The sequence below is a fragment of the Pan troglodytes genome, chromosome 3, assembly GCF_028858775.2.
Source record: "Pan troglodytes isolate AG18354 chromosome 3, NHGRI_mPanTro3-v2.0_pri, whole genome shotgun sequence".
NCBI lineage: Eukaryota > Metazoa > Chordata > Mammalia > Primates > Hominidae > Pan > Pan troglodytes.
Window position 1 is genome coordinate 3,380,411 of NC_072401.2, and position 23,703 is coordinate 3,404,113.

At 43.6% G+C, this 23,703-nt stretch overlaps 1 protein-coding gene across 19 annotated transcripts in view; it reads left to right on the forward strand.

Moving 5' to 3' along the window:
* GRK4 (G protein-coupled receptor kinase 4) overlaps window positions 1–23,703 on the forward strand; it is a 74,998-nt gene that overhangs the window by 26,011 nt on the left and 25,284 nt on the right. For 8 of the 19 annotated variants that reach the window (XM_054682702.2, XM_054682705.2, XM_054682706.2 and 5 more), the window contains 6 exons: window positions 2,886–2,963; window positions 12,279–12,382; window positions 16,056–16,148; window positions 17,957–18,020; window positions 20,900–21,016; window positions 21,994–22,134. In XM_054682702.2, coding sequence (XP_054538677.1) covers window positions 2,886–2,963; window positions 12,279–12,382; window positions 16,056–16,148; window positions 17,957–18,020; window positions 20,900–21,016; window positions 21,994–22,134 — 597 coding nt within the window. The remainder of the gene's footprint in view (window positions 1–2,885; window positions 2,964–12,278; window positions 12,383–16,055; window positions 16,149–17,956; window positions 18,021–20,899; window positions 21,017–21,993; window positions 22,135–23,703) is intronic. The other 11 variants (XM_063808603.1, XM_063808602.1, XM_001152424.8 and 8 more) reach the window with 3 other exon arrangements.

Here is a 23,703-nt window from a genome sequence, read left to right on the forward strand (position 1 = left end):
GAGAATCACATGTAGTCATTGAATGACTTTGAAACTTGAGGCTTGAATTGTATGAAGATGACAGACTAATTAAGATGATAATGCTTTTTTTATTTTTAATTTTTTTGAAATGGAGTCTCTCTCTGTCTCCCAGGCTGGACTGCAGTGGCATGATCTTGGCTTACTGCAACCTCTGCCTCCTGGGTTCAAGCAATTCTTCTGCCTCAGCCTTGTGATCCACCTGCCTTGGCCCCCCAAAGTGCTGGGATTACAGGCGTAAGCCACTGCGCCCGGCTCTAAGATGATAATTCTTGTTCGGCTACCAGAAAAGTGTCCTTTCTGCACTCAACTGGCCAATGCTCTTAACTTAAAAACGCTTTAACCCAGAAGCATATGGAAGGGATAAAGTTTGTGTAAGAAGAATGATCACTTTGGATGGAATTTACTATGCTCAAGAAAGTTTCCAACATTCTCATGTATCCTGTTTGAGATTTACTGTGATTTCCTTATAGGTAAAGAAACTTTATGTTTCTCAGTCTTTGTGGGTACCATTGGGAAGCCTAGACTTTCAAAGCTATGAAATTCAGAAGCAAGTGAGCAATAGAAAATTGGTGGAATTGAGCAGAAAATCTCTCTCACTTTTGTACCAGGGTTATGACCCTTCCTCTCTCTGCTTTGGGCTGTCTTAATTGTATCGGCAAATGTGTATTGAGTGCTTATTATATGCGGACATATATGTCTTATATCATTGAGTTTGGATTTGATTTTCCTCTAACACAGCTTTTTAAAAACTTTAAAATGTATATATATTTATTTATGATATATTCTTTTCAGAAAAACATTTGCGGCTGTTTTGTTGTTTGCTTCCTTCCCTCAGATCTCTCCCAGTCCTTTCCTTTCTGGCACTGTTGCTAGAATAAGGTGATTCTTCTTCTTCTTTTTTTTTTTTTTTTTTTTTGAGACAGAGTTTTGCTCTTGTCCCCCAGGCTGGAGTGCTATGGCGTGATCCCAGCTCACTGCAACCTCCGCCTCCCAGGTTCAAGTGATTCTCCTGCCTCAGCCTCCTGAGTAGCTGGGACTACAGGCATGTGCCACCGCACCCAACTAATTTTTGTATTTTTAGTAGAGACGGGGTTTCCCCATGTTGGCTAGGCTGGTCTCAGACTCCTGACCTCAGGTGATCTGCCCGTCTCGGCCTCCCAAAGTGCTAGGATTACAGGCATCAGCCACTGCGCCTGGCCAGTTCTTCTTTTTGAAGACAGAGTTCCAGTATGCTGGGGCATGCTTACTCAGTTTGGGGGATGGAACCCTGGGTGTAAGTTTTCATGTAGTGGGTAATGTTTGCCAAGCTGCTATATTTTAAGAATTTAGGGACCTACTGTTCTTCCTTACATTAAAGTAGCTAAACTGCATTGTTGAAACTCTGTTTTAGGTTTCACTCTTCTGATATTGTCATGATACCTGTAGTTATGAGGTGACAGCTATGTGACTGCAGTTACAGGTTATGTTTTTGTTTTTTTGATGGCAGTTGTGTAGGTTCAGAAATAATGTCTGATTGTGCCATTTTGTCACGCTTACTGCTTTGACTATCCTGGTGATAGGTGATGACAGGCTCTGTGAGCTTCTCAAGTGAAGGGACTGTGTCTTATTCATTTCCCCCTCATGGCACATGGCATGGTTGTTTGCCCTATTTCTTGCTCATTAAATGAATTAGTGGCATCTGTATCAGTCAGGATTCAACCAGAGAACTAGAACCCATAGGAGGAGATATTAAGAGATTTATTGCAAGGAATTGGCTTACATAATTGTGGGGTCTGGTTAGGAAAGTCTGAAATCTGTAGGGCGGACCGTCAGAAGGGGCATGGTAGGACTCTCCAGTAATGGGCTGAAGCTGCCGTCCTCAGGCAGAATTTCTTCCTCCAGGAAGACTCATCTCTGTTCTTAACACCTTCCAACTGATTAGGTCAGAGCCACCTAGATTATCTAGCATAATCTCCTTCACTTGAAGTCAACCGATTATAAACTTTAATCGTATGTACAAGTACCTTCCCAGCAGCACCTGGATTTGTGTTTGAGTGACTAACTGGGGCTCATAGCCTGCCCAGTTGGCATATCGAAGGACCATTGCAGGATCAGACTTGCTTTCTCTTCCATTAATTGCATGCCACACAGTATCCAGAACTCCCAGCACTGAAGTTTGTTTGTTTGTTTTTGAGGCTGAGTCTTGCTCTGTCGCCCAGGCTGGAGTGTAGTAGCATGATCTCGGCTCACTGCAACCTCCGCCTCCTGGGTCCAGGCAATTCTTCCTGCCTCAGCCTCTTGAGTAGCTAGGATTACAGGTATGTGCCGCCACACCCAGCTAATTTTTGTAATTTTAGTAGAGACGGGTTTTCACTATGTTGGCCAGGCTTGGTCTCCAACTCCCAGCCTCAGATGATCTGCCTGCCTCGGCCTCCCAAAGTGCTGTGGTTACAGGCATGAGCCACTGCTCCCAGCCCTGAGATATCTTTAATGGATACAATGTAATATGGCATACAGAGTATTATGGGAAGTATTGCTCTAAAACTTCATTAACCTCCTTTAAAAAACTAACTTCTTCCCCCTCATACACCTCACTTTCCCAAAGAAGAGCTGTAGACTCTTGATCAGTAGAGTTGGTCTGTGGCTCTGAGGATATCAAACCAAATAATTTGAAACATAATGAAACATTGTTGGTGAAGAAGCTTAACTTTTTTTTTTTTTTTTTTTTTTAAGAGATGGGATCTCACTATGTTGCTCAGGCTGGCCTCAAACTCCTGAGCTCAAGTGATCCTCCCAACCTCAGCGTCCCAAGTGGCTGGAACTACAGGTATGCACCACCACACCCAGCTTAACTGTTCTTTCTTTTCTTCCATCTCTCCAATCAGGCAGAATATGAAGTTGCCGATGATGAGGACCGAAGTGATTGTGGACTGTCAATCTTAGATAGATTCTTCAACAATAAGGTGTGTTTTCTTCTTTAGAATAAAAATTTGTAAATAAATAATTGGAGTGCATAGCCATTTTTACTTTGTGAGATAAGACATAACATATGTTAAAAGCTTTAATTTGGCTGGGTGTGATGCCTGACGCCTGTAATCCCAGCACTTCGGGAGGCTGAGGAAGGAGGATCTCTTTAGCCCAGGAGTTCGAGATCAGCCTGGCCAACATAGTGAGACCATCTCTACAAAAAAATAAACAAAAAAACTAGCTGGACATGGTGGTGTGCATCTGTAGTCCCAGCTACTTGGGAGGCTGAGGTGGGAGGATCGCTTGAGCCCAGGAGATTGAGGTGGCTGTGAGCCAAGGTCATGCCACTGCATTCTAGCCTGGGTGACAGAGCAAGACCCTGTCTTAAAAAAATAAAAAGTAAGGCCAGGCACAGTGTTTCATGCCTGTAATCTCAGCACTTTGGGAGGCCGAGGCAGGCAGATCGCTTGAGCTCAGGAGTTCAAAACCAACCTGGGCAACATGGCAAAACCCCATTGCTACAAACAAGAAAAAAAAAATTAGCTAAGCATGGTGGCGTGCACCTGTGTTCTCAGCTACTTGGGAGGCTCAGGTGGGAGGACTGCTTGAGCCCAGGAGGTCAAGGCTGCAGTGAGCTGGGATCATACTGCTATGCTCTAGCCTGGACAAGAGAGTAAGACCCTGTCTCAAAACTACCTCCCAACATCAATTAATTAATCTTTAAAAAGCTTGAATTTATTATAAATGTTCCTCTTTTGCATTTTTGTTTGATGTCATGAGGAAACTAACAATTAGATCTCTTAGAAAATTGATTCGGTGTATTTAAAGATTTCAGAATATAGAGTTGGAGAATTTTATTTGTCTCTCTTGGACTAAAAATAACATTTTTTCCTAAAAGCTTTAATGGGTCTTAGCTTTTATGCTTTTGACTTACTTGGTTCTTGTAGTTTAGTATGTCACTGAAATTAGAGCTGTAACCTGCTTCCTTTCATGTGACTTCTGTTAGAAGTCCTCAATTCTGGGCAGGGCCCTATATTGTAAGGATGGAAGGAGAAAAGGAACAACAGAGATAGCAAACATGTAATTAACACTGCTCTAGGCCAGGTGTGGTGGCTCACGCCTGTAACCCCAGCACTTTGGGAGGCTGAGGCGGGTAGATCACTTGAGGTCAAGAATTCGACACAGGCCTGGCCAATATGGTGAAACCCTGTCTCTACTAAAAATACAAAAATTAGCCAGGCGTGGTGGTGCACACCTGTAATCCCAGCTAATAGGGAGGCTGAAGCATGAGAATCACTTGAACCTGGGAGGTAAAGGTGGCAGTGAGCTGAGATCGTGCCACAGCACTCCAGCCTGGTCAACAAGCGAGACTCTGTCTCAAAACAAAACAAACAAAAAAACAAAAAAAAATCACTGCTCTAACATGTAATACATTATGTAATTATCACAACAAACCTATGAGGTAGATACTATTCTCAAGTCTATTTTCATATGATAAGACTGAAAATCAGTGACTAAGTGACTTACCCAAGGTTACACACCTAGTAAGTGTCAGAACCAGGAATCGAACATGTGGAGAATGGAATTAGTGAATAGTGTGGTGAGAATGAGTTCAAAATATTTGGATTTGAAACATAGCGAACTGGATATAGGGCCATCATCTTAGGGGAGCTTTGTTGTACAAAAAATAGAGTGCCAGAGGGGATGGCCAGCAGGACCATCTAGCAGCACAAAGATACATAGCAGTGGGTGTCAGAGGTGTGATTCAGACCCTAATGAGTTTTCTACCCCAGCCTCCAGCCTTACAGATTACTCTCTCAAACACAGCTGTTACAACATGAGCATATTTGTAGGTACCCCCAGGACACTAGTTAGAATGAGTAGAAGTTTCATTTATCTAGTTCTAATTTTTATTTTTATTTTTTTCCCTTTTTTGAGACAGCACCTTGCTCTGTTGTGCAGGTTGGAGTGCAGTGGCACGATCTTGGCTCACTGCAGCCTCTGCCTCCCGGGTTCAAGTGATTCACATGCCTCAGCCACCTGGGTAGCTTGGATTACAGGTGTGCACCACCACACTTGGCTACTTTTTATATTTTTAGTACAGACGGGGTTTTGCCATATTGGCCAGGCTAGTCTCGAACTCCTGGCCTCAAGTGATCTGCCTGCCTCGGCCTCCCAAATTGTGGGGATTACAGGCGTGAACCACTACACCCGGCTCCATTTATCTAGTTATTATTCTTTTTAAATTAGCTCCCTTTTCTTTCTTCACCTCTTCTGAAGAAATACCCATATAGCAAGGGAGGGCATCAAGAAGAAAGAAATAATTATGAAGAAAAACAAAAGAAAAAATTTAAAAATGAATCATGGTAGATATAGCAAATGTGGAAGAGGAGGGAAGGGGAAGTTATACATGTGTGGCTTGGTGCCTTAGTCTGTTTTGTGCTGCTGTAATAGAATGCCAGAGACTGGGTAATTTATGTATTTATTTATTTTAACTTCTATTTTAAGTTCGGGGGTACATGTGCAGGTTTGTTACGTAGGTAAACTTGCATCATGGGGTTTGTTGTACAGATTATTTCATCACCCAGGTATTAAGCTTAGCGCCCTTTAGTTATTTTTCTTGATCTGCTCCTTCCCCCCATCCCCCATCCTCCAATAGGCCCCAGTGTGTGGTGTTTCCCTCTGTGTGTCCATGTGTCCTCATCATTTAGCTCCCACTCTTAAGTAAGAATATGCGGTATTTGGTTTTCTGTTCCTGTGTTAGTTTGCTAAGGATAATGGCCTCCAGCTCCATCCATGTTCTTGCAAAGAACATGATCGTTCTCTTTTTTATGGCTGCATAGTATTCCATAGTGTATATGTACCCCATTTTCTTTATCCGGTTTATCATTGATGGGCATTTAGGTTGATTCCATGACTTTGCTATTGCAAATAGTGTTGCAATGAACATATGCGTGCATGGAGACTGGGTAATTTATAATAAAAAGAAATTTCTTGGCTCACAGTTTTAGAGGCTAGGATGCCCAGTTCAAGGTGTTGTTGACCTAAAATGAAGAAGCTGAGACACAAAATGTAATTTAAAGAGTTTACTTGGACCAGGTGCTGTGGCTCACGCCTGTAATCCTGGCACTTTGGGAGGCCAAGGCGGGCAGATCACCTGAGGTTAGGAGTTCGAGACCAGCCTGGCCAACATGGTGAAACCTCATCTCTACTAAAAAAAAAAAAAAAAAAAAAAAAAAAAATTAACTGGATGTGGTGGTGCATGCCTATAATCCCAGCTACTTGGGAGGCTGAGGCAGGAGAATCACCTGAACCCGGGAGGCGGAGGTTGCAGTGAACCAAAATTGTGCCACTCCAACCTGGGTGATAAAGTGAGACTCCTTCTCAAAAAAAAAAAGAGTTTACTTGAGCTAAAGTAAAGACAGCTGCATGGGACACACTTCCAAGTTGCCTTGGGAAGTACTCTATTGGCCTTGGTTACTGGCAGGGTTTTAAAGGCAAAGGGAACAAGGAGTGAGCTGATACAATGTTGTTTGACCCGAATTCTCACTGGTTTAAGAGAGAACAATGATCCACTGATCATTGGCTATACATTGTTGAACTACAGAGTGAGAATATAAGTTATGGTGTCCAGTATATGGCATTTATGGATACTTGGCATCAGTCTAGGGACCACTAGCAAGTGGCTTCAAGAAGTAATTATTTAGCTCAAGGGGGAGTGAGTCATGAATGTTCTGGGCCTGATAATTCGAAGGGGCTCACATTCCTCAGATAAAAACCTTTTTTTTTCTTAATACCAGCATCTGGCAAGGGCCTTCTTGCTGCATCATCACTTGGTGGAAGTGGAAAGAGAGGGATTGCTTGCACACATGTCTGAGCATGTGGACACAAAAGGGGGCAAACCTACTCCAGGGATAACAAGATAAGGGCACTAGTCCCTTCATGAAGGTGGAACCTCTTAAATGCCTCTTAGGCCGGGTGCGGTGGCTCACGCCTGTAATCCCAGCACTTTGGGAGGCTGAGGCAGGCGGATCACCTGTGGTCAGAAGTTCGAGACCATCCTGGCCAAGATGGTGAAACCCCGTCTCTACTAAAAATACAAAAATTAGCCAGGCATGGTGGCAGGTGCCTATGATCCCAGCTACTCAGGAGGGTGAGGCAGGAGAATCACTTGAATCCAGGAGACAAAGGTTGCAGTGAGCCGAGTTCGCGCCACTGCACTCCTGCCTGGGTGACAGAGCGAGACTCTGCCTCAGGAAAAAAAAAAAATGCCTCTTAATGGTCCTACCTCCCAATACTGTCACAGTGGCAATTAAATGTCATCATGAGCTTTGTGGGGGATGGACAAATGTTTAGATAATAGCACTTGGTAATAGAGAGATGTTTATGGGCTGCCTGGAGATGATGTAGCTGGAAAGCTTTTTTTTTTTTTTCTTTTCTTACCATCAACTGGGGAAACTGCCACATTCTTCCTCTTCCCACCTGATGGCCCTGCTCTTGTGCTTTACTGAAACAAAAAACAAACAAATAAAAAGCAATGATTCACGTCATTATTGTAGTTTTTCCTTTTCTTGTCTTTTATTTTAAAACAGCAAGAATAAACTTCTCTTTCTTTTACATGCTAAAAAGGGAACCACTAGGCTAGGTGCGGTGGCTCATGCCTGTAATCCCAGCACTTTGGGAGGCCAAGACAGGAGGCTCTCTTGATGCCAGGAGTTGAAAAAAGAGAACTCCTTGAGGTCACTTACTCAAATTTTAACAACCCATAATATTCAAAGTACCTGAAAGTAAAGCAAGACCGTGTGTTCATTCTTGCATTTCTTTATCCAGTCACTCAGACATTGTTAGTTTTTCTTAGTTTTCCTCTCAGGGTTCTCAAATATTAAAATTCAGCCAAATTTGAATTTATGGTTTAAAAGAATCATAACCAAAACCAAGTTGGCTTTTCCCTAGGGATACAAAATTGGTTCAGTATCTGAAAATCAATTACTATAATACACCATATTAATAGAATAAAATATTTAAAAACCACATGATTATCTTAATAAAAAAAGAAAAAGTATTTGATAAAATCCACACCCCTTCGTGATAAAAGCACGGAGCAAACTAGGAATGAAATTAGTCCCTTCATGAAAGTGGAACCTCTTAAATGCCTTTTAATGGTCACAATAACAATTAAACGTCAACATGAGCTTTGAGGGGAAGGGACCAACGTTCAAATGATAGCACTTGATAACAGAGAGAGAGACGTTTATGGGCTGCTCAGCCTGATAAATGATATCTATGAAATACCCACAGCCAACATCATACTTAAATGTGAAAGACTAGGCCGGGTGCGGTGGTGTTCACCTGTAATTCCAGCACTTTGGGAGGCCGAGGTGGGCGGATCATGAGGTCAGGAGTTTGAGGCCAGCCTGGCCAGCATGGTGAAACCCCATCTCTACTAAAAATACAAATATTAGCCGGCCATGGTGGTGCACGCCTGTAGTCCCAGCTACTGAGGAGGCTGAGGCAAGAGAATCACTTGAACCTGGGAGGCAGAGGTTACAGTGAGCTGAGATCGCACCACTGCACTCCAGCCTGGATGACAGAGTGAGACTCCATCTCCAAAAAAAAAAAAAAAAAAGTAAAAGACTAGATGCTTTCCTTTAAGATTAGGAACAAGACAAGATTGTGCACCCTCACCACTTCTGTTCGACTAGGGTCAACTGTAAGTTCCATTGTACTGGAGGTTCTAGACAGGGCAATTAGGCAAGAAAAAGAAATAAAAGGTATTCGCCAGGCACGGTGGCTCATACCTGTGATCCAGCACTTTGGGAGGCCAAAGCGCGTGGATCACCTGAGGTCAGGAGTTTGAGACCAGCCTGGCCAACATGGTGAAACCCCCGTCTGTACTAAAAATACAAAAATTAGCTGGGCATGGTGGTAGGCACCTGTAATCCCAGCTACTCGGAAGCTGAGGCAGGAGAATTGCTTGAACCCAGGAGGAGGAGGTTGCAGTGAGCCAAGGTTGTGCCATTGCACTCCAGCCTGGGCAACACAGCAAGACTCTGTTTAAAAAAAAAAAGAAAAGAAAAGGTATTTAGATTGTAAAGGGAGAAGTAAAACTCTATTTGCAAATGACATAATCTTGGATATAGAAAATTCTAAGAAATTCACACATACACACATAAAGAAAGACTGTTGGAGCTAATAAGTGAGTCTGGTAAGGCTGCAAGATACTAAGTCACTATACAAAATTTAATTGTATTCCTATATATTAGCAATTAAAATCCAAAAAAAAAAAAGAAATTAAGAAAGCAATTCCCTTTGTATAGTATCAAAAAAGAATAAAATACTTAAGAATGAACGTAACAACATAAGTGTAACACTTATACTCTGAAAACTAGAAAGCACTGAAAAAAATTAAAGAAGATCTCAAGAAATGGAAAGACATCTCCTGTTCGTGGATCAGAAGACTTAATATTGTTAAGATGGCAGTACTCCCCAAATTGATCTATAGATTCAATATAATCCCTATCACAATTCTAACTACCATTTTTTTTTTTTGCAGAAATTAACAAGCAAGCTAATCTTAGAATTCCTATGGATAGTCAAGGGACGTGGACTATAACATTCTTTAAAAAGAATGTAGTTGGAGGACTCGCACTCCTCAATTTCAAAACTTAGTACAAAGCTACAGTTATCAAGACAGTATGGTCTGGCATGATGGTAGACATACAGCAGTCAATGGTATGGAATTGAGAGTGCAGAAACAAATTCATGCATTTTGTCTTAGTCCATTTAGTGCTGCTCTAACAGAATACCTGAGATTGGGTAATTTGTAAAGAACAGAGATTTATTTCTTACAGTTCTGAAAGCCGGAAGTCCAAGGTCAAGGAGTCCAATCTAGTGAGAGCCCTCTTGCTGCATCATCCATGCAGAAGAATACGAGGGTATGCACACGCCTGGGTGGGGAGTGGTGGAAGGGGCTGAGCTTAGCTTTTTATCAGGAACCTGCCGCAATGCTGCAACAATAACAAAACGAGTCCTGAGATTGCAGCATGAATCCATTCATGAGGGGCAGAGTCCTCATGATCTTATCACCTTTTTAAAGGTCCCACCTCTCAACACTGTTGCATTGGGAATTAAGCTACCAACACATGAACTTTGGGGCACACATTCAAACGATAACACATTAACAGTCAATTAATTGCCTTATCACAAGGATGCCAAGACAATTCAACTGGGAGAAAGAATAGTCTTTTCAATAGATGGTACTGGAACAACTGGATAGCCACATGCAGAGAATCACACGGAAGCCCTACCTCATTCCATAAACAAAACATTAATGCCAAATCCATCAAAGGCCTAAATATAAGAGCTAAAACTATACAACTCTTAGAGGAAAGTGTAGGTGTAACTCTTCAATACCTTGAAATGAGGCAGTGACTTCTTAGATATGACACCTAAAGCACAAGCAACAAAGAAAAAATAGATAAACTGAACTTCATCAAAATTTAAAAGTTTATGCTTCAAAGAACACTGTCAAGAAGTGAAAACATAACCAACAGAATGGGGAAAAGGATTTGTAAATCAAATGCTGGTAAGGGTCTAGTATCCAGAATATGTAAATAACTCTTACAACGCAACAATAAAAAGATGACCCCATTTTTTAAAATAGGAAAGTAAATGTAATTTTCAACACAGAAAAAGAAGCATATTTCTGCAAAATCCACCCTCCCTTCCCTCTCCACCAGTGGTCTTTCCTATTAGAATTTCCTCTGCCTAAAATTTTAAAAAGCAAGGCACTAAGTCATTTGGTAAATTTGCCCTGGTAACTACTTATTCTGAAAAACAATGATTGTTCCTTAATGTAAAGCCCCAGAAGTCTCAGTTCTGCATCAGGCTGGTAGTTCTGTACCTTACCTTGCCATACTTCAGGTCACCTTAGCTTACCTCCCTCTCTCTCATGGGTATTAGAAACACTGCTTTTCCTTTGTGTGAGAATAAATAACTATTGATATAAAAATTTTCTATGATATCGAAAATGGGAACACTATTTGGTGTTAATCATTAAACGGTCTTAATAGAATCAACCTGCTATTTAGTTTCAGAAAAATTGAGACTTTGGAGGGGAAATGACTGTTAAAATATTGTCTTTGTCTTCTGAGAATATTTTGTCTTGTTTTCTGCTGTGTCCAGTGCCTGGAACAATGCATATTTGTGGAGCAAATGAGTGAATGAACAAACTTCTTTTCTTTCTTTTTTCTTTTCTTTTCTTTTCTTTTTTTTTTTTTTTTTTTTGAAACAGTCTTGCTCTGTCACCAGGCTGGAGTGCAGTGGCGCAATCTCGGCTCACTGCAACCTTTGCCTCCTGGGTTCAAGTGATACTCCTACCTCAGTCTCCTGAGTAGCTGGGACTACAGGCACGTGCCATTATGCCCAGCTAATTTTTTTTTTTTGTATCTTTAGTAGAGATGGGGTTTCACCATGTTGGCCAGGATGGTCTCGATCTCTTGACCTCGTGATCTGCCCACCTCAGCCTCCCAAAGTGCTGGGATTACAGGGGTGAGCCACCATGCCGGCCGTGACTGGCTTATTTCATTTAACATAATGTCCAAAAGGTTTATCCAAGTTGTAGCGTATTTCAGAATTTCCTTTTTTTTAAAAGGCTGAATAATATTCCACTGTGTATATATACTGCATTTTATTTATCCATTCATCCACAGACACCTGGGTTGTTTTTTGCTATGGTGAATTATGCTGCAATGAACATGGGTGTGCAGATACCTGTTTGAGACCCTGCTTTCCGTTCTGTGTGTGTGTTTTTTTGTTTGGTTTGGTTTGGTTTGGAGACGGAGTTTCACTCTTGTTGCCCAGGCTGGAGTGCAGTGGCGTGATCTCAGCTCACTGCAACCTCCGCCTCCCAGGTTCAAGTGATTCTCCTGCCTCAGCCTCCCAAGTAGCTACCTACCACGCCTGGCTAATAGTTTTGTATTTTTAGTAGAGACGGAGTTTCACCACGTTGGCTGGTCTCAAACTCCTGACTTCAGGTGATCCACCCACCTCGGCCTCCCAAAGTGCTGGGATTACAGGCGTGTGCCGTTGCGTCTGGCCCTGTGTGTGTTTTGATATGCATCGGAGAAGATCTGAAAAGGCAGACAACAGCAGAACTCTGGAGAGTGGGACGGGGTGCAGGGTGCAGGTGGCACTTTGACTTTCATTTTATACACTTTGTGTTTCATGTTTTTACAATAAGCATTAGGTTCTGTTCACTAGTAAGTTATGAAATCACTAATGGTTATGTATTTGGTTTGTACTGTATTAAGTTGGCAGCCCCTTTACCAGAAATACCTCCAGATGTTGTGACAGAATGTAGATTGGGACTGAAGGAGGACAACCCTTCCAAAAAAGTCTTTGAGGAATGTACTAGGTAAGTGGTTCATGCTGAGCCCTGCATATGTTATCTATGACTAACCCCAAAACAGACAGCTTTCAGGAGGTTTCTCTGCATAAGACAAGTTCCTAGAGTGTAGTTGACCGTTGAACAACATGGGCATTAGGGACGCTGACGCCACCCGACCTTCTGCACAGTTGAAAATCTGTGTGTAACTTTTGACTCCCCCAAAAGCTCAACTACCATTAGCCTACTGTTGACCAGAAGCCTTACTGATAACATAAACAGCAGATGAACACATATTTTGTATATGTATTATATGCTATACTCTTACACTAAAGTATGCTAGAAAAAATAAAGTGTTACTAAGAAAATCATAAGGAAGAGAAAATATAATTCCTGTTCATAAAGTGGAAATGGATCATCATAAAGGTCTTCATCCTCGTCATCTGCACGTTGAGGAGGCTGAGGAGAAGGAGGAAGAGGAGGGGTTGGTCCTGCTGTCTCAGGGGTGGCAGAGGCGGAAGAAAATATGAGGAGAAGGAGGAAGAGGAGGGGCTTGTCCTGCTGTCTCAGGGGTGGCAGAGGTGGAAGAAAATATGAGGAGAAGGAGGAAGAGGAGGGGCTTGTCCTGCTGTCTCAGGGGTGGCAGAGGTGGAAGAAAATATGAGGAGAAGGAGGAAGAGGAGGAGCTGGTCTTGCTGTCTCAGGGGTGGCAGAGGCGGAAGAAAATATGAGGAGAAGGAGGAAGAGGAGGGGTTGGTCCTGCTGTCTCAGGGGTGGCAGAGGTGGAAGAAAATGCATACGTAAGTGGCTCCTGGCGGCTCAGCCCGCATTGTTCAAGGGCCAACTGTACTTTACACATTAAAATGATTACTTCCTCTAGAAAGAGGTGAATGGAGAGTAATAATTCCACGTACACACGAGGCACACTGAAGGGGTCCCATCGTTTAGCACCAGTATCCTAGCATCCCTGTGGTGACTCCAGGCCCTCTCTGCTCTGCTTCTGTCTAGGACAAAAAGATTTTTTTCAGACCTAGGTACTCACCAAAAACATCTTTTCTCAGGACATTTCCAAGGAGAATTCCGAGGCAAAGCACTTTGGCTAAATTCAGTTTCTTTACATATGCGGGATGAAAGAACAGTTTCTGAGGTGATCAGGCCCAAAATCTGCAGTGCTTTGTGTATGCGTGCAGACAGTCACTCATGTCACAGCGGAGGAAACGGAGGCCCAGGGAGCCATGAGCAAGTTTGTTCTTTGCTCTGAGAGCAAGCAGATGACATATGCATTGTGTTTAAAAAGATCGCTCTGGGTGCAACTTAGAGGTTGAAGAGAGGGAAGATGGGGTCCAGGAGATGAGCCGGCGAGGCCGTTGCAGCTCACATGTGGCAGGGAGTGGCGCACCTGAGCCAGTGCAGTCCGAGCATGGTGGGGCTGGGGCTGGACCCTGATGCTTTAATGATGCGGCTGCCTCTAAAATAACACACAGGCCGGGCGCGGTGGCTCACGCCGGTAATCCCAGCACTTTGGGAGGCCGAGGTGGGCAGATCGCTTGGGGCCAGGAGTTCAAGACCAGCCTGGCCCACATAGAGAAACCCCATCTCTCCAAAAAATGCAAAAATTAGCCAGGCCTGGGGGTGTGCGCCTGTAATCCCAGCTACTCAGGAGGCTGAGGCATGAGAATCACTTGAACCTGGGAGGTGGAGGCTGCAATGAGCCTCCCCTGTACTCCACTGTACTCCAGCCTGGGCAACACAGCGAGACTCTGTCTCATAAATAAATAAATAAATAAATAAAAATAAAAAACAAGGCTTTCTCTCTCTATCTGGCTTTCTCTTGAGGTGTGGCTTCTCTGCACACTGAGGAGCTGGGTGGTTTAGATGCTTATTCCTTTAGTGAGAATTCAGCAGCCAGTTCCACACCCCACAGATAAATGGCATGCATCCCATCTTTCTCCTAACCAGGTGTATGGCACCGGACTAGAACCCTTCCCTCTGTCCCTCAGCCCCCTCCTCTGAAAATGGATTAGAGTAAATGGATTAGAGTAAATGTAGAGTAAAGATTTTCAGGCCAGGCATGGTGGCTCACGCCTGTAATCCCAACACTTTGGGAGGCCGATATGGGTGGATCACCTGAGGTCAGGAGTTCGAGACCAACCTGACCAACATGGAGAAACCCTGTCTCTACTAAACATACAAAATTAGCCAGGCGTGGTGGCATATGCCTGTAATCCCAGCTACTCAGGAAGGCTGAGGCAGGAGAATCGCTTGAACCCAGGAGGCGGAGGTTGTGGTGAGCCAAGATCACGCCATTGCACTCCAGCCTGGACAACAAGAGCAAAACTCCGCCTCAAAAAAAAAAAAAAAAGATTTTCAATTTCAAGTCATCTTTTACTTATTCTTGTTGGATATTCACATCAATGGTATTCTAGTGTTTGTGATTTGAACTGCTTTCCAAAAAGATGTCTCTGGCTGGGTGCCATGGCTCATGCCTATAATCCTAGCACTTTGGGAGGCCAAGGCAGAAGGATTGCGTGACCTCAGGAGTTCGAGACCAGCCTGGACAACATGGCGAAACCCTGTCTGTAATACAAAAATTAGCCAGGCATAGTGGTACATGCCTGTAGTCCCAGCTATTCAGAAGGCTGAGGTGGGAGGATCAATTGAGCCTGGGAGGTCAAGGCTGCAGTGACTGTGACCTCACCACTACCCTCCAGCCTGGGTGACAGAGCCAGACCAAAAAAAAAGAAAAGAGATGTTGGCTCCATGGCTCCATTTGATTGCTTCTCTGGTATGGCAGACAGGACAGGCTTGGTCTTTGCTCTCTGATACTGGTCCTGGGATATTGTGATAAGAATCAGATTTCTTCCTGTCTTCATCTGGGATGCCACAGAAGCCAGGAAGGGCCAATCTTTCAGTCCACGCTTTTGTCCTTCACATCCCTCTCCTGGGCGTGTACACACCCTAAACTCTTTCTTGTACATGTGCACTAAGTGACATGTAATAGTAATAACACAACAATAATAAGGCTAGGCTTGGTGGCTTACACCTGTAGTCCCAGTGCTTTGGGAGGCTGAGATGGGAGGATTGCTTGAGGCCAGGAGTTCAAGGCTGCATTGAGCCATGATTGTGCCATTGCACTCCAGCCTGGGCAACAGAGTGAGGCCCTGTCTCTAAACAACAACAACAAATAACAAAACAATAATAAATACTTGGAAGTATTAATGCACTTACCCGCTCACAGTAACTGTATGAAATAGGCATGATTATTATCTCTGTTTTATAGAAGGAGAAACTGAGGCTATAGAGGTTGGGTAAGTTGGCTCAGGTCCCTCAGCCAGTGAGTGGCTGAAGCAGGACTTGCAGTGGCCCATGGCTTTGACCTCTGTGCTGTCCTCCAGAGGACCCTTCCACTGTGTCTTGCACATGGGAAGCATGCTGCTTGATAACAGAACAGCTGACACCCTCACTCCCAAGAAGGGAATGCATCCTTCTATTTCACTGCTTTTTTCATTCATTCTATTTCACTTCTGTTTTCACTTATAGCATTAGAACCTAACGTGGACTTCTGTAATTGCAAATTCAAAATATTGAATTGTGTGTAATGATTGGCTTTCCCATATTCAGTGGCTATTAATGCACTAAGACACACTTGTTTTTATTTCTTAATACAACAAATGTATATAATTTTTAAAAATCTTTTTTCTAGAGTTGCCCATAACTACTTAAGAGGGGAACCATTTGAAGAATACCAAGAAAGCTCATATTTTTCTCAGTTTTTACAATGGAAATGGCTGGAAAGGTATGTACTGATTTTAAACTTGATAAAAGCCAATTGAGGTGGCACACGCCTGTAGTCCCAGCTACTCAGGAGGCTGAGGCTGAAGGATTGCTTAAGCCCAAGACTTCAAGGCTATAGTACGGGATGATCAAGCCTGTGAATAGCCACTGCACTCCAACCTGGGCAATGTAGCAAGACCCCATCTCTAATACAACAGAAAAAAAGAAAAGAGACCTCAATAAAACAAGTGTTAACTTCTCACAATGCATACTGATTGACGTAGACTTTTCCATCTGTCAAAATACAATTAGAAATTTTGAGTTGTGTATGATATTTTTATACAGAAATTTTCATAGGTATTAGTGTTATACCATTTCTTCTAATTTAATAGACCCTGTTCTCTCTTTTTAAAATGGCAGGTATCCCTGTTGGTTCAGTGGCTAGAAAATAAAACTTAGCTTAGATTTTTAGTGCTAGAATAGGATGCAGTGGGTGGGACCTGGCAGTTAAACCCTGCTCAGCCTCTTACTGTTTATGTGGCCTCAGGTAAGTGGCTTAGCTTGTATGAGTGGCAGGTCCTTGTTCTATAAATTACAGGTAATTATAGAATCTGCCTCCTTGGACCATTGCTAGGATCACCTGGGAAATGTGTGTACAACGCTTATAGCACAGTGTTTGGTGCACAAAATAAGTGCTTAAAAAGTGTTAGCTGTGGGCCGGGCGCAGTGGCTCATGCCGGTAATCCAGCACTTTGGGAGGCCGAGGCGGGTGGATCACCTGAGGTCAGCAGTTCGAGACCAGCCTGGCCAAAATGGTGAAACCCATCTCTACTAGAACTACAAAACTTAGCCAGGCGCGGTGGCATGCACCTGTACTCCCAGCTACTTGGGAGGCTGAGGCAGGAGAAATCGCCTGAACCCAGGAGGTGGAGGTTGCAGTGAGCTGAGGTGGCTCCACTGCACTCCAGCCTGGGCAACACAGCAAGACTCTGTCTCAAAAAAAAAAAAAAAGTGTTAGCTGCTACTAGTGTTATTATTAGTACTATTATTATTGATTGATTAAATTTCCAGTTCTTGCTTATACATACTGTTTTTGAGGCGCTGGGTATAAACATCTTTGAGGTTCTTTTTTCAAAGGATGGCACAACGTATATATGTCATCTTCTTCACCTGCTTTCTGACAGGTTGAGAGGGATCTACCCAAGAGTATACCAGGAGTTATGAACATACATATTTCCTAGTGTTGGCTGGTTTCAGACCTATCTTTAGTTAGTGAGGATAATTAGACTGTTCTGCCTTTTGCTTCAGTGTCTTAAATATTAATTAAGATTAATTGGCCGGGTGGTGGCTCATGCCTATAATCCCAGCACTTTGGGAGGCTGAGGCGGGTGAATCATGAGGTCAGGAGTTCGAGACCAGCCTGGCAAACATGGTGAAAACCCGTCTCTACTAAAAATACAAAAAATTAGCTGGGTGTAGTGGCAGGCGCCTGTAATCCCAACTACTCGGGAGGCTGAGGCAGGAAAATTGCCTCAATCCAGGAGGCGGAGGTTGCAGTGAGCCTAGATCATGCCACTGCACTCCAGCCCTGGCGACAGAGTGAGACTCCGTCTCAAAAAAAAAAAGATGAATTAATTGCTCTTAGAGCAAGTCAAGAGCTATCCTGCTAGAGGGAGCCACAGTCCCTGAGCACAGACACCCTTTGTCCCGGGCATCCCCTTTGAGCAGAATGGTTCAACAAATGAGGCGAAGACAAGCGCTGAGTAAACTTTTCTTTTTTAAAAGAACAATGCAATGTGAGACCTGAAACTTGTTTTTCTCATTGATTAGGCAACCCGTAACAAAGAACACATTTAGACATTACAGAGTTCTAGGAAAAGGCGGATTTGGAGAGGTGAGTAATGGGAGCCAGTTCAGAGCAGTACTGCTAGCTGGGCGGGCAGCAAGGTCCTGAGAACATGGCTTCAGGTAATGCATCAGCTCTCCCAGTACACTGTTGCCTTAGTGGGCGTTTTGGGAATAATCTTTGCCAACTGTGAGAATCCACATGGAATTGTGAGCAAAAGGTTCTTAAGAATCCCTTCTCTTGGTGACTTTGCCTTTTACCTCATAGTTCTGAAGAAGCTGGTTTCCATGCTTGATGCCCCAGCTCAGTCACTTTGCCCAGATGGAAAGACGATTCTGTTTCTGCATTGTGGAATTTCCATGATTATATTTCCATACATTTAAGACTGGTCCCAAATTCACATAGTACAGAGTGAATTAGTAAATATACTTACGTAACCCTACTCTGTTTGGACACCTATGTACCTCATACCTACATCAAAAGGTGTTTGGAAATGTGTCAATTTGGGAAAATCCTAAGGAAATGACTCACAGACTCACGGGGGGTGTTTTTTTTGCTTTGTTTTGTTTTGTTTTGAGATGGAGTTTCGCTCTTGTTGCCTAGACTGGAGTGCAATGGCGTGATCTCAGCTCACCACAACCTCCGCCTCCTGAGTTCAAGCGATTCTCCTGCCTCAGCCTCCCGAGTAGCTGGTATTACAGGCATGCGCCACCACACCTAGCTAATTTTTGTATTTTTAGTAGAGAGGGGGTTTCTCCATGTTGGTCAGGGTGGTCTTGAACTCCCGACCTCGGGTGATCCGCCCTCCTCAGCCTCCCAAAGTGCTGGGATTACAGGCGTGAGCCCCCGTGCCTGGCCCGGGGTGTTGTTTAAATATGATGGGTCTCCTAGATGGAGACCACTGTAGTTGGTGGATGGAGAACAGCAGCAGTTCTGGTCTGGGGATTTAAAGAGATATTAATTACCTTATTAGTTACCTGGAGTGATCATATGGAGTTCAAGAACTTTTAAGTCCCTAAGAGCCAGGCAAGCCATTGGCAAACTAATACTGTATGTTTAACTCAGGAGCAGGTTACACTGCCCGGGTGTGACTCAGATATTACTGCTCCCATATTACAATTCAAAGCAAAAGCCACTAGCATTGCCTTGAAGTTAATTAGAAAGCTGACCTAGGAGGCAGCACACTGCACCTATATCTGTTATGCACCTGCAGCTTGACATGACAAGAAATTGGCCAACATAGTTGTTACTTCAGGAGAAGTAACAGTACTGCCCCTCTGGTACAGTTCCAGAGACCATGAAGAATATTTTGCCTAATCCAATCAAATGCTTGCTCTAATCCCTCCATGATAGATATTTCTGTAAGAAATCCACCCTCTGTTTGAATATGTCCTAGAACAGGAAAGTCATTTTCTTACTTGGACTCTTGCTAATCTGCCTTTAATGATCTGCAAATGTAATGACTCAGATTTTGTGAAAGAACAGAGGAAAAATTTCTGGAACATGGGTCATGTGTTTACAAAGGAATGAAAGTCTAATTATAGCCACATGTAAGTTTTTAAAACATGTCAGTCTTAATAGGATATAATAGGGACATGTTAGCAAATTTTAGCTATTGTGAAAGACCTGGTGCTGGGCGTGGTGGCTCACGCCTGTAATCCTAGCACTTTGGGAGGCCAAGGTGGGCAGATCGCTTGAGCCCAGAAGTTCCAGATCAGCCTAGGCAACATGGCAAGACCCCGTCTCTATTTAAATATTTAATATAAATAAATACATTAAAAAAGAAGATAAGAAAGACTCAGTATAATTATGATTGTATAGATTACTTTTTAACAGATTTACTTGGGTTCCCAAACAAATGATTGGCTGCACGAATAAAGCATGGCAGTGTCCCACAGACTTGCTCTGGAGCTGTTGTACTCTCAGTCAAGGCCCAGACGCAGTCAGCCTCTGGCAGTCAGCCCACCCCTACTCTGAATGCCTGTCAGAAGGAGCCCCGCTCGCCCTCATGCGGGGACAGCCTCGGTGCCCTTTAATCCAGATTCTAATCATGCATTTGCTTTTTCCAAGTGCTAGCACTTCCTCCAGAGGGCTCGAGAGAGCAAACCTAGTTGGTTTTATTTTGTCAACAGTAATTCTTTCGCTTATGCTTGAAGTCCTCCGAAATGAATTTGTAGGGTCCTGAGTGAGCGCAATGGTAAAGGAATTGAGTAGACATCTCTGCTGTCATGGTTTTAGGCCACAGACTGTAGTGGAAAGAGCACGTACTTCAGACGTGGACAGACCTGAGGTCAGGGTCCTGTCGTATCACTTCCAGCAGCGTGATCTTGGGCCCGCCATCGTGATCTCATCTCTAGCAGGGAAATAATCGGCCCTGCCCACCAGGCTGCTGTGAGCCAGCGAGTGTTCACACCCAGCTGTCAGCACAGTGCCTGGCACTGTTGTCTGCTTTCCATTCCCTTTCTCTGATTTGCCCATTCCACTTAGAATAATTTGTTTTAAATTAACGATAAAGAGATATGAAGAGATTTTTATGCCAAGTCTTAATGGTAAGAAAATGATTAAATACATATTGGGATAGTCGCATTTTAGGAAAACATTTCATGATGGGAAAATAGTCACACAATAAGATTTTTTAAAAGGAGGTTAGGAAATATTACCTATTTTACAATACGAGACCAGTTTTGCCATGAAAGGCTGGGGTGGTGGGAACAGGGTATGTATTCTTGCATACCCATGTAAGAAGGTGGGCCCAAAATCAAATAGAGCAAAATATTAACAGTCATTATCTTGGAATTATGGGTGAGTTTTTATCACTGTCCTTATTACTTCCAATATTTTCCACAATTAACTTTGTATTTCTTTTACCACCAAAATTATTTTATTGATAGATAAAATTAAATCATGTCTTATGTTTGCTTTTAAAGCAGTCCCCTGTGGGGTGTGCAGTGGATGGGAGTTGGAAGAAACAGCAGCCTAATGTTGATGACACAGAGGCAGGGGGACCAGAACCTGAGGCTCGTGATACTATTTTTTCCACTTTTGTATGTTGGAAATTTTTCATGACATAAAGTTAAAATAATACATAAATACTACTTTAAGAAGTAATAGAATAAAGATATGAAAATTGTGAATTCTATGAAATATATTTCCTTATACTCTTGACATTTTAAATTAAAAAATCAAGAATCTTTTTAGGCCAGGTACGGTGGCTCACACCTGTTAATTCTAGCACTTTGGGAGGCCAAAGTGGGCGGATCACCTGAGGTCAGGAGTTCAAGACCAGCCTGGCCAACATGGTGAAATCCCGTCTCTACTAAAAATACAAGAAAAATTAGCCAGGCATGGTGGCGGGCACCTGTAATCCCAGCTACTCGGGAGCCTGAGGCAGGAGAATCTTGAGACGGAGTCTCACTCTGTCGCCCAGGCTGGAGTGCAGTGGCGTGATCTCAGCTTACTACAACCTCTGCCTCCCGGGTTTAAGTGATTCTCCTGCCTCAGCCTCTGGAGTAGCTGGGACTACAGGCACCCGCCACCATGCCTAGTTAATCTTTTTATTTTTTTATTTTTAGTAGAGACGGGGTGTCGCCATGTTGGCCAGGTTGGTTTCGAACTCCTGACCTCAGGTGATCTGCCTGCCTTGGCCTCCCAAAGTGCTGGGATTATAGGCATGAGCCACCATGCCCAGCTGAAAAAGAATCTTTTCAGTTTTACTTTTTAAAACTTCTGCACTTTTACAAAAGTAAAATAGACATATGGGGACATTTAAAAATTAAACACCGTGATCACCTATGCCAACTAGTTCCATTTGTACACTGTCTTAGAGTTGATAGAGTGCAGTGGGTCACTGAGGGAGGAGCCGACTCACACTGACGAAGCTCACCTTTGAAACGGTCTCGGCTCCTCATGCACTGCTGCTGGTCTCTGCCAGTGAGGGTCTCATCAAGCAAAGAGCTTCCTTTGTGTGGCCTAAGAAATGTCAGGTGGACATAAACCTCCTTTATTTTGCTGTTTAAACTAGGTTTGCGCCTGTCAAGTGCGAGCCACAGGAAAAATGTATGCCTGTAAAAAGCTACAAAAAAAAAGAATAAAGAAGAGGAAAGGTGAAGCTATGGCTCTAAATGAGAAAAGAATTCTGGAGAAAGTGCAAAGTAGATTCGTAGTAAGTGTCTCCTCTTAGTCTTCACTGTGCGTTGTTTGATTCATAGCACTTTTGTCAGCCGACTGGCCGCTCAGCTCACGCTCACTGAAGCCGTGGAAGTCATTTCTTGTTTTCTGAGTTTATGTGGGGGTTTGCTCTTTTTAGTAACAGTTTTGTTTTTAGTAACAGCTCTCTTCTTTCTTATTCAAACCTTGGAAAACATAAAAGGAGTGATACTGCTTCTAACTTCTGGTTTGTTATAAATCTGTAGTCCCCCGCCTCCCATTCTGTCACTCTTCACACCTGCCAGCTGCAGAGGCTTGTCCAGGTCCATTAGTTACCCGTGTTTCTTGGTGAATTGCCCTTTCCTTTCCCTTATCACAGCCAGCCAGAGCTTATCTCTGTTTGCTGTCAGCCTCCAGTCAATTTCTCTGGCCCCCGGGACACTGTGACTTGGCTGTGCTTGAGGATACCTTCTCTCTCTCTCTCATTTTTTTTTTTTTTTTTTTTTTGACACAGGGTTTCGCTCTGTTGTCCAGGCTGGAGCGCAATGGCACGATATTGGGTCACTGCAGCCTCAACCTTCCAGGCCCAAGTGATCCTCCTACCTCAGCCTCCCAAGCAGCTGGGACCACAGGCACACACCACCATGCCCAGCTAGGTTTTAATTTTTTTATTTTTATTCTTATTTTTTAGAGATGAGATCTCTGGCCAGGCGCGGTGGCTCACACCTGTAATCCCACCACTTAGGGAGGCCGAGGAGGGTGGATCACCTGAGGTCAGGAGTTCGAGACCAGCCTGACCAACATGGTGAAATCCCGTCTCTACTAAAAATACAAAAAGAATTAGGTGGGCCTGGTGGCACGTGCCTGTAGTCCCAGCTACTTGGGATGCTGGTGCAGGAGAATCACTTGAACCTGGGAGGCGGAGGTTGCAGTGAGCTGAGATTGCACCACCGCACTCCAGCCTGGGCAACAGAGCGAGACTCCGTCTCAAAAAAAAAGAGAGAGAGATGAGATCTCCCTATGTTGCTCAGGCTGGTCTTGAACTCCTGGGCTCAAGTGATCCACCTGCCTCAGCTTCCCAAAGTGTTGGGATTACAGGTGTGAGCTACCACGTCTGGCTGAGGATACCTTCTCTAGCCCCTCTTCTCATGTGGGCCTCCTCCCTCTGGCCTCAATCTGTTTTCCGTCTTTTCCTTTTTCTGGGAAGTTTACCGCTAGGCCCTCAACTGGCATATCCCAATTGTATAAAGCCCAAATCCCACCTTCCCACCTTTCTGGAAAGGACAGAACATTGGGCGGACTGATATGAGCTCAGGGGAGTAGTTCCAGGCTTTACGGTGTGCATTGTATAGTGTGGTTCTCATCTCCAAACCCAGTTTCTCTCCACCTAATTACATATGTCCTGTAGCAGCTACTGAAGTATGAAGACTGGTTGAAGGGAGAGAGAGTGTGAACGAGAATTTATAAAATGATTTGTAGTGTTAGAGCTATTTCCTCCAAGCCATTTATTTCTTAGCCCTGAGGTCAGCTGCTTTGTGCAGGGGGACAAATGTTCCCAGTGTACCTTCACAGCCAGCGTCTGAAT